The 11,743-nt window shown below is 40.7% G+C and overlaps 1 protein-coding gene across 1 annotated transcript; it reads right to left on the reverse strand.

Moving 5' to 3' along the window:
* Positions 1-704: 704 nt before the first annotated feature.
* On the reverse strand, positions 705-1,118 carry LOC110902921 (probable histone H2A.2). The gene has a single exon (XM_022149228.2). It carries the CDS (start codon positions 1,116-1,118, stop codon positions 705-707), a length of 414 nt encoding a protein of 137 aa, XP_022004920.1.
* Between the last annotated feature and the right edge of the window lie 10,625 nt (positions 1,119-11,743).

The raw sequence follows: 11,743 nt of genomic DNA on the forward strand, positions 1-11,743 counted from the left end.
ATAATCTATATTTGTTGGAGGAGAGGGAGAAAATAGTTATATATGGAAGATGGATAATATTTGAGGGATCACAATGGACAAATGGCTAATATTCAACTTCTGACGGTCCATTACGGACCGTAAGCCATAACCCTTACTGTTGTCAATGATAATTAGAGATGAGAAAGAATAATCAAAAGGAATTGGTTTTTTATTGATATATTTCTCTCATATAAAAACATAAAAACTAGCCTTTATTTATAGGCTTTACAAGAAGAATAAAAAAGGAAAGACTTTGATAAATGTTGAGAGATCTTGAGGAATCCATAAATTTTTCTAAATTATTTTTTTCCTTTTCTAACACTCCCCCTCAAGTTGAATTGTGGGATTGCCATGATTCAACTTGGATTGGTTTTGATTTTGGGTTTTGATTGTGTTGGGTTTTTGGTTTGGCTACCGTCTTCTGGACATGGTAGTTTGAGCTATTGAGTTACCGCCTTTCGACATGGTAACTTTTGGGTTTTGGTTTCCCCTCAAGTTGAAAAAATTCAACTTGGCCATTTGGGTCTTGACATTTGTTTGGGTTTTGATTTTGTTTTGGTTTGGTTTTTTGGTTTTGGATTTTTTGGTTTTGGGTTTTTGAAAAAAGATTTTTTAATGTTTTAAAAAGATTTTGTTTGTTTGTTTTTTTTAAAGGTTTTTTTTTCCTTTTTAAGGCCCTCCTTTTAAGGCGATTTCGACTCTTTCGCAGTCGTCTTCTTTGGTAACAAAACTAGGTTAATGTTTGGTAGAACACCACCATGAGCAATTGTCACACCAACCAAAAACTTTCCAAGCTCATCATCATTCCTAATTGCCAACAGAACATGCCTTGGGTTTATTCTGTTCTTCTTGTTGTCTCTTGCTGCGTTTCCCGCCAATTCCAACACTCCAACAGCAAGGTATTCAAGCACAGCAGCGAGATAAACCGGAGCACCGGTTCCGACACGTTTGGCATAACGACCATTCTTCAAATAACCGCCAATTCTACCGACCGGGAACTGCAGACCGGCTCTGATAGACCGGGTGATGGCCTTCCTCCTCGGGCCGCCTGCTTTGCGACCCGCGACACCTTTTTTAGCTTTTCCGGTGGCCTCCATTTGATCGGAATGTTTGTCTATCGGTGAATAATAATAAATGGTTTGTTGTTTGATTTGAGTTTTGCTTAGATCGATGGACAAAGAATGAAGGTTCGTTGGTGGAAATAAAGGTTCGTCGAGGGGTTGAGAAGGATGAAGAATGAATGGTTCGCTGAAGGTTTTGAAGATTGAATCTTCGTTGGGGAGGTTTGACGAAGTTTGTTTTTGGTCTTGCTGGTTTGGGTTTGGGATTGACGAACAGAGTTTTCAAGGATCATACACTCTGCTCTGATACCATGTCGTAAATGATAATCAGATACCAGAAAGATAATCAACAAGAACTGAATTTCATTGATTTATTTCTTACATTCAAAACAGAAAACGAGCCTTTATTTATAGGCTTTACAAGAAGAATAAAAAAGGAAAGACTTTGATAAATGTTGAGAGATCTTGAGGAATCCATAAATTTTTCTAAATTATTTTTTTCCTTTTCTAACACTTACAGTCCGTAAGGGTGTTTAAAACAACGGGCGCGCGCAAGGTCCTTACGGACACTTGGGGTTAATACGACCGTGTCCTGGATATCCCGACTCATTTAATTGCAAATGACCACGACTTAAGCGCGGGGTGTAGGCATACACCTGACAGACACTAATGCTTTATATATATTTATATGGTTATGAAAATGTGATGTGTCGATTAATCATGTACCGGCATTTGATTTCCTGTCCCGAACTGTATTGATAAACATGGAAAACTGATAACAAAAGATATAGTTTGTCCCAGGTTATTAAAAAATGATATACCAAATGGTATCAAATAAGTTTTGAAAAGATTTGTCAAAGGAGTCAGTTAATTGTATTTACTAGTGAAAACTGGCGTATTTTCAAAAGACTAAGCGTAGGTTAATTAGCAAATACGGAATATGCTGGAGCAGCTTGGTCTTAGAAGTTGGAACTTGCAACTGCCCAATAAAAGACCCTTATTAGTCTCAAGTGGCATTTTATATTTGATCCGCCTGTGGATTTTCGTACGATCAACTTGTATTACTTTATTCATTAATTTCAAGCTTTTATTTTTAATTAATTTTCTTTATTTCCATCTTCCGCTGCCAAATGTGATAACTGATATCAATAGTCGCGCATAAACCCTAAGTCCGGGCCCATCGGGAAATCAGGGTGAGCACCTCGGTCAAACGCAGGTTAACGCTGGTCAACGGAGACGATTTCAGCAGGGACGATGATATGAGCTTAATTATCTACAAGTTTTAGGTTGTAAAAGCTTTGGACTTATAAAAATTTGGGATTTTAATAATATCAAGTATCCGATTTTTTGTCAGGGTTATCCTCGTATTTGTTTAAGGATATCCTTTGTATAAAATCGAAAAAATACACTACGGATATGGGGTGGAGCTTTAGCCCATGCTATCCCTCTTATAACACTACCTCCGCCCTTTCTACGTACGCCATGTTTGTCAAATCGTTTACATGACTACTTGGTGACAAAAGAAAGAATTTTCATGTAGCCCAACAATCAACAAGAAAGGATATTAAACAATCATTCGATGTTCTGAAGCTGCATTGCCATATCGTGTACAATCCAACACGAATTTGGACAATATATAAGAATGCTAATTTACGCTTGCATGATTTTACATAATATGACTTTAAGAGACAAAGGTCACTGCTTTTGCCAAAACTATGAAGATGATATCCAACTGGCTTTTGTAGTGATCAACATCACAAAGAAGCAAGCAAACCGTGAGGCGATACGCAATAGAAACACACTTTACAACCTCCGCACGAATTTTTGTTGAACATCTTTGGAGGTATCATTCACATGATGAGAAGTAGTGCTTGTTTATTAATTTCAAGTTGAAATATTTTTTTCTTCTTTTTACTGACTTAATGTTTTCTTAGTTGTTTCTTCTTCTTTCTAGAACACTCAAGGAATACACAACTGAGATTTATACTTGTTTGGGTTATTTAATTTGGTCCAATCTTGAATAAGTCGGTTATTCTCTGTCTAAGCCCAAGAAATGACGAACCCGAATTCTAGATAGTATAAGAACCGAAGACCAACTTGGTTAACCCATATCGGTTCGGTTTAGGGTATATTTCGGTTCGAGTCATAGTTAATTTCATGTCAACCCCGATTTGTGCTCACCTTAACCCTACTTATGAAATTGTCCCAAGATAAATTATTGTTAACTAGCAATAAGAGCCGCGCGCGTGCGCGAGTACGTCAGAAACATCAAATAAATTAGTCTAAAGGTTATATGATAGGTTAACCATATAAAAACGCGTATTTCGACATATCTGATTGAACTTAATGTAACCTATATAAGCAATCTGATTGGATCAAAACATAAAGTAAATCAAATTTATACCGTACAATCATAACGTATTATATGTGACCCAAGTCATACATAGAAAATGTAACAAGTATAACAGAAAAGCTGACATGTATAATCAAAAGAAATTAATTAGAGCTTGTAAAAAAGGGAAAAAAGAAACCACAATTTGACTCCACTCGGATCGAAACAAAATTTACAAAACATTCATAAAATAATCACGAAAACATATTATATTTGACCTGACTCGTTTCCACAAAAAGGTTACGTCGAAACATACACCAAGTCGAATTTATACCGAAACGTACATAAGAATATGCATGTAGAAATGGTTTTTTAAAACAAAAACGTATTATATTTAACCTGAATCGTTTCATGAAAAATTTTACGTCGAAATGTAGAGCAAATCGAATTTATACCGACACATATATAAAAATATGCACATAAAAAATAGTTTTTCTTAAGTAAAGGAAATATAGTGGTAAACTCGAAACAAATTATTAGTAAAAAACTTAATTGGTTAAATACTTTGTAAAATCGTTCCATGTAGCACTAATGCTACATCATTGTCAGCGACCACTAACATCAGAAGAGCTCATAAAAATAAAATAAATAAATAAAGTAAAAATAACACCGAACAAAAAACAGACGTAAAATCGTTGAACTACGCACGCACATTGCGGCGTGTTAATGCGAAGAAATTAGACATAAACGTTAAATGTAGAAAAAAATAACTAAGCCGATCTAGGACCCTTGTTTTGCATCGTACTTGTTAAACGAAGAAAAATAGATGTGTTGCGCCTGACCTGTAAAACGGGAAAAAAAGAAGAAAAAACGGTTGAACCCCACACGCACATTGCGGAGCGTTGACTCGCAAATTTTGGAACGAAACGTAAAACGAAAAAATGCGAAAGATGAAAAGTATGTGGGCCGAAAGTTAAAAATAAAAAGGTGTTGAGGTTAAATTGAAAAGGATGAAAAATTTTAGGTTAAAAGTAAAAAAATTAAATGAGTTAAAATAAAAAAGATAAAAACTTTTGGGTTAAAAGTGAAAAAGTGCATTTGAAAAATACTCAAAACATATGTTACAAAAACATAAAGCACAAAATGTTGCTATACTTTGTAAATAACACAATATTTGTTTCTTACGAATCACCCAATTTACATAAAAACTTAAAAAAAATCATTATTTTTTCCTTCTTATGCTATATTAGTTTGATAATTTATATTATGTTCAACTGATTCTTTTTGTTTGCTGTATTACTGTTTAGGTATGCATTAACTTGTCCTTTACATGTCTACGTAGGTGACGACGACAAGGAACAGATTAATAGTAACTTTGCTGATAGCGATTGTCGGCATTCTCATATCTTGACACGCCATTACTTTAGCGAAAACATCACTTTCCACTAGTCAAAGACCTCTTTAGGCAACGAATCTGATTGTTCTTGGGGACCCCATCATGTCTATTTCTTTCGCATCATCTCAAATTGTCTTCATGTCTTGTACAAAACTATGGATTACATATCTTGATTTTTCAAAATATTCTAAATCGTTTTTGTTTTATAGAAATTAAAATAGTAGACAAACATAGTAGTTATTTTCTTTGGTATCCTTTGTCTTTTTAGTTTTATTATGGAATATAGTATACCACTCACATGTCGCGTATCATACTTTATTTTCTTTAGTGCATACGTAAGTGTATGTGATACGTGACTAATAGTAATGGTTAATTAGTGTCAAGATAATGTAATGTATCTTTTATATCTCTACCATGCGTTATTAATCATTTATATGTGTCTTCTAACATATAATAACAATGTCCTCCAAAGAACAATTTTGTGAACTCGAATAAACAGTTCAGTTCATGTGTTCATTCGGTAACATAACGAGGATTATCATTTCGAGCTAGCATGTTATATCAACACATTCAAGAAGGCGACGGAGGACACACATGCAGCCAATTACACGAATCATTTATATGTGTCTTATAATGATAACTGTTTATCAAATAATGTACATGTGTTGCTTATAAAGCGGCATCTCTTATAGTCTTATTTCCAGTGGCGTCTATGAGAATTCATTTACCATGTTTGAACTCGAAAAATGTGCCATTATGCCTTAACGATAAACAATACAATTACAAAAATAACAAAATCGTAGTATTCGATAAACAATGCAATTACGAAAAATGAGAAAATTATAGTATTCAAATGAGTATTACATACCGTAATAACTAATAAACTAATAGCTAATCATATGATTCGTGCAGCCCTCCTTGCATTCTTAATAGCAAATTGGTGGATCAACTCTTCACAATTTATATTATCTAAGTCTTTGTTTTCAATTAGTAACGGGCTCAATTAACCTAGTACGCTAAATTCTAAAGTCTAAACCATAAAAAATGATTTGTAAATGAGCCTTATTTGAAATTGGTATGGGTTTACTACTTTAAAAAAATTAACATATATATATATATATCGGACTTTTTTTTAAACCATATGCCCTGCGAATCACGTGCCTTGTGCGGAAGTCCTCCCCGCACACCATCTAAGCATCCCCTGATTATTTCACCGCAATTGCAGTTGTAATAACAAGGAAATAAATGAGATCATAAGACGTTGGTCAGCTTTGTTCTGCAAGTTTTTACATACATGCTACAGTAGCATTGCTACTGTTGTGATAGAGTTTGGTACAATAACAAATTCCTACCAACTATTAAATTTACTAGTGGTGTGGCTCAACAGAAGGGTAGGCTAGTGGATTCCTGTGTATTTGTTTGTACATACATGGAGAACTTAGTTTTAGATACATAAATAAATAAATTCAAAGATACGTAAATTTATAGCTCATAATTTCTATAGCTTGCATTATAATTTTACATCTGAACTGTTGTTTCTCTATTTAACTAAGTTCAGAAATTTTATTTGATTTCCAACTAATGAATAATATAAACAAAAATGACATTGGATGAAACAATGATTAATCGGGCAGGGTTAACACGCTGGTCTCGTCAAGAAGGGTTAATCCCTTCCTCTCGAGGATTATTGGCTGGAACGTCCGCCGGTTGATCTCCTGCACAAGGAATCAAGCCGTGACTCGTAACAAGGAGGATGGGGTGGAGGGTGCTCCTTGTTACCACTCTCCGGCGTGAGAATCAGTAATTTGCTTGGGAAGCAAAGTGTGATAGTAGTAGTAGTGAGAGAGTTGTGAAGACATACCTCAAACCTGGTTTGGGATTGGTATTTATAGCCGAGGAGTGAAGGAGAAGCTGAAGGGACGGACTGACGACGTGCTGCCCCTTTGCAGGTGTGTCAGCCTTGTCGGTTGTGAAGGTGAAGCCACGTCCTACTGCAGTGTCAGTCCGTTGCTTATGTATGGCCTGACAGGCGGCTGCCAGTGGTGCCACTTGCTCTGTGTTGTCAGTCCCACTTGCCTAGTGGGCAGGATGCGGTGCGGGCCGCATCGCTGCCTGCGGTAACCTTTAATGTTCTCGCGCTCCATGCTTTGACAAAGACATATGCGGGATGCGGTGCCAAGCCGCATCGCCGTCTGTGGTGACTGTTGCTGTTGCCCAGATCCCTTGTCGTGACGAAAATGTCCCTATGATGCGGTGCCAGCCGCATCGCTATGCACGTCCGCTTTCATACACAAGGTAAGGCTTCTTCTTATCTTTTGACCGATTAGATTCGAAGGATTCGTCCGCGTGGACGCAGTTCTTTGCTGGTGGGGGTTTTTTGATAAGGGTAATGGTCATTCGCGGTCAGGTGGCGCGAGATTTAGGACCATACCCCTTCAAGTCCCCCCAGTCTAGTGTTGCTGCCTCGTGCAAGTTGCATGTGGGAGGAGCACTAGACTATGGTGTCTAGAAGGTAGTTTCCAGCCTGGAGAAAATTCTAGGCCATGTAGATGGCATTCGCTTTTCGTAAATCAAGCTGGAGATCTGTTAGAGTCATGTGACGTCTCTTCTGTACCGGTGAGCAAGTTTCGTCTGATGCGAAATTCTCAGTCGTTTGGGTAGCGGGCTACCTTTTTCTTATGTCATCAGGTTGGTTGACGGCTGTTGGTGTGTTGAACCAACCTCTGAGATCGTGTCTCCGTCTTCGAACCAACCTTTGAGGTGGTGAATGAAGAAGAGAGGAGGCTTCGAACCAACCTTTGAGACGGTGATCAAAGATATCTATGTCTGCAACTTTAGTTGTTACCTCTGCGGTAGCTGATGCAATGCTGCAAGTGCTTTGCTCAAGCTCTATGTTCAACAATTGGACATGTAATGATGATCCCTTTTTTCGTGGGGTGTTCGTGTTCATCAGTTTAGCTCTCAAGTAACCGCACGTCCTTTGCGGTTACCTCGTTGCGTCATTGTTTAGCCATGTTTCGTCGAACAATTTGAATCTGTACTATGGGCCAATAAACATGGTTATGGGCAAGGTTGTGACCACCATTGTTTATTCTATGCGGTGCATAGGTGGGCAAACAAAGTCATAAGCAGACTTGTTACCGCTGTTCGGTCGCTTGTTGTTCAACGAGATCTCTTTAAATGATTAGAAATCTCGTCCGCATTTATTCTGTAGCCATTTTCCTTCACGCTCCAATGCCGGGGAGTTTTCCTTGAAGTAGCTTCGTTCATCTGTGTGATGACTTAGTCATGGCTCTTCCGTAGCAACCATTTGCGGAGCTATAGGTGTGTCCGCAGCGACTCATAAGTGTCTGCGGTTTTGCAACCGAAGACTCGCTTGAAAAGAGTGTGTTGCTTGGATGTGGCTCTTGAAGGATCAGGAGTCAGGGTTGCTGATGTGCGGTCGTGTACATTCCCATCCTTTTTCCCTATGGAGAAGCTGTTTGCGCACCCTCTGTGGTTGTGAACCGGACACGAGGGATTTGAAGCTTGAAGAGAATGAAGGCAATGCGGGTTACCTGTTTCTGAGATGCGGCTCAGTACAAAGAACAACGCCGGTTCTGAGCATCTGACACACCTGTACGGGCTCGTGTGTGTCATCTCTGCATATTCCACGTGTGCTCGTGGGTATATGCGGATATAATTTATATCCCCATATATAATGTAGAGATATATATTTTTTGCCTTTTTTGAGGGGTATGTAAAAAACGACATGCGGTATGGGTTATGGTGCGGTATACCAGAGAAACCGCATGCCGCTTATATTTGGATAATGTGGTCGCTTTTTTGCTGCATACGTGGCTTGGACGCATGTATGAGTTGGTGGAAGTTGGTGAGATTTTCTGCATGTGCTGATAGGAAAGGACGTTTGCACTGCCCAAGGTCATAAATGCACTGTAGCAGGAGTGTAAACATCTCCTTTGTCAGGCGCGTGGGCGGCCAAGCGCGCGTGGTAACCGTCAGCGGAACTGTCGCTGGACACGTGTCTCCGCGTAACTCGTTCTTTTTTATCGTGATGATTCAGTTACCCCTCCGCATTTATTGCAATGAGTATATAAGGGGATATCGTTTGTGGTTTCCCCTCACTTGTTTCAAAATTTCAAAAATTTCCCGGTGAGAGAGAAAGTTCCTTCGTCTTCTCCGATCAAGTGTTTGAAGTTTCCGATGAGGTTTCCAAGTTCTTCGAGAACTCGCTGTCTACTCTCTGTTTGTAACAGTGTTATGGCTGAACCATATAATCCTCACAATAAGGAGGGTGAAAACCCTAAACATTCGTCGCCGGCGGCGGCTGAAGAAGATGAAGATGATGGCGGTGCACCCGGCGGTGGTCTACCGGTATTAAAGTGGTATAAGGGTTATTTTGAGACCCTGTGACCAGCATTCAAATGCCCCAAGAGTTTGGGGCTACATACCCACAAGAAGGTGACACCGGAGCCGACGCTCCGGCGGGATGTCTCACCTTGTGGGCTGACTTCTTCTATGATAGCAACCTCCGACTGCCATTAACAGTATTAGTTGCTGAAGTGTTGGAGTATTACCGGATTCATATCTCCCAACTGAGCCCATTTGGGATGTTTCGAATTAGGAATTTTGAGTACACCTTTCGTGCTCTTGGTTTGGACATTACTGTTGAGAATTTCCGGCGGTTCTACCAGTTAACGGTAAACACCGGGTTCTTTTCTTTTAATCAGCGATATGGGAGCATGAAGTTGATGACACCTCCCAAGGGTCTGACAAAGTGGAAGAGGAAGTTTTTCTACGTTAAAGCTGTTGCGGTTGCCGCGAAGATGACTTTTCGGAATGTGAATGAGACCATTCCTATGGAAGATATTGCTCTTCCTACTGCTGATACAGTGAGTTGGTTCCCACGGCTGAAAGCTATTGAGCTCAAGAAGCTGGACAACAATGCGCTTTGGGTGCTGCGGATGATGTTGACCAGGCCGGATAGGAGGGCAAGGCCCGTTTTGCGGGAAAAGAGTGGTGGTAAGCATTTTTACTCTTGTGCTTTCCTTGCTTCCTTATATTTTATTAATTTGTATGTGTACCATCAGAGAAACCGGTCGGCCTGTGGAGGATGTTTGATCCAACCTTCGAGGGCAAGGTTGAGTTACTTCCGTGTGGGGAACGTGAAGGCTTTAACCTGGAGATAGTTGGCAACTTCCGCGTTCCTGAACGCGGGGCGTTGAATGCGCCGCTGCCGCAAGGCAAATGTATATTCTAAGACTCCCTTGTTATGTAAAGTTCACCCTTGTGATTTGCTTGCTTGATTGTTTAAACGCAGGTAATCTTGGGGCTCTGGGAAAGTTTGAAGCGAAAACTGTCCCCAAGAAACATGCGGAGAAGAAGCATGTGGAGAAACCCGCGCGGGGTCGCGGTAAGAAAAAACCTGAGGGTTCTTGCCCCTCCTTTGGTGTCGCAGGTGGCAGGTATCTCTCGTTCTTGTTATCGCAGATATACCGATTACGTGGTAGTGTCTGACACCCTTGAGGGTTTGGGTGTTCCAGGTGGTGGTGCGGCTGCAGGTGGGACCTCTGCGGGTTCCAAACCTGCTGGTGAGAAAAAGAGGAAACCAGAAGAGAAGGATGTTGCTTCTGATGAGAAAAAACGTCGGAGGATACAGACTAGAAGAGAAGTAAGCGATTTATAACCTTTGTAAGTATTTGCCGGTGTAATTTATTTGATGGTTATTGTTGCTTTGTTTGCAGAAAAGCAAGGAGAAGATTTCTTCTCGTTGTTTGATATTCCTTCTTCTCCCCCGCATGACACAGCTGCGGATGCGGGGGTTAACAAAGAATTTGCCAGTCCTTTTGTCAAGGTGGTGAGTGAGCCCTCTATGCGGGCAGAGGATACTGGGGAGAAGACTGGGGCTCAGATTTTTGACACTGTTGATTCCTCTGATAATCTGATCACCCCAAATGATACTGATGATCTGAATCTGAGGTTTTCTGATGTTGGAAAACAAAAGTCTGATGTTGAAAAGCATAAGTCTCCTGCCGCGGAGAAGGTTTCTGGTTCTGCTTCTTGGGGTGCGGGTTATGAAGGGCCTCCGATTCAGCCTGAAGAGTCTGAATTGGAGTACTACTACCGCACCTATACGCAGGATCGGAGTACAAGCTACCACCGACCCCCTGGAGTGTTATGCAGGGGGATGACATTTCAAGTGACCCTTCTGCTTGCAAGGAGATTTTGGGTGGCCTGGGCACTCCGTTTGAAGTTGAGCGTGCCCGTGCCGTGCCGTGCCCCGTGAGCTCCGTATCAACCAACTCTCTTCCATGCTTGTGGGGAGTTCCATAGTGGCGAATGCCATTATGGAAGACTACAAGGTGCTGGGGCGTAGGGAGGAGGAAACTGCTCGTTTGCGGGCCGAGGCTGAAGAGTTGGTAAAGGCTGCTCGTGAGGGTGTGGAGCGGCTGGAGAGGGAGAAGGCTGCCTTTGAAAAGCATAAGCAAACTAAAGAGTGGGCTGCTACTGCTGAGCTTAAACAGGTTCGTACTCTTGCCAAGTTGCTTTCTGATGAGCGCAAGAGTTGGAAAGAAACCTTTTCTAATGAGCGCAAGACATGGAAAGAATCTTGGGCCAAACAGAATGAAAACCTGTTTCGTGTTCGTCAGGAGTTGGCCAATGTCAAGGCAGCGAATGCTGCTTTGGTTAACGAGAAGGTCGCGGCTGAGGCGGCCGTTGGTAAGGCCAGGGAGGCGGAGGCCCGGGTTGCAAAGGCTTTTGAAGAGGCTAACGAGATGGGGGCCCGTGCTGACAAGGCCCTTGAAGAAGCGAATACTGATCGCTCTCATTTAAACAAGGCTGTTGGAAGCCTCCAGGTATGAATTGTCTTTGCTTTTTGAATTTGTAGACTTGTTTCATAAATGCTTATCGTTGTATGCCTGTGTTGCTTGT

This window comes from Helianthus annuus, chromosome 13 (genome assembly GCF_002127325.2).
Source record: "Helianthus annuus cultivar XRQ/B chromosome 13, HanXRQr2.0-SUNRISE, whole genome shotgun sequence".
Classification (NCBI taxonomy): Eukaryota; Viridiplantae; Streptophyta; class Magnoliopsida; order Asterales; family Asteraceae; genus Helianthus; species Helianthus annuus.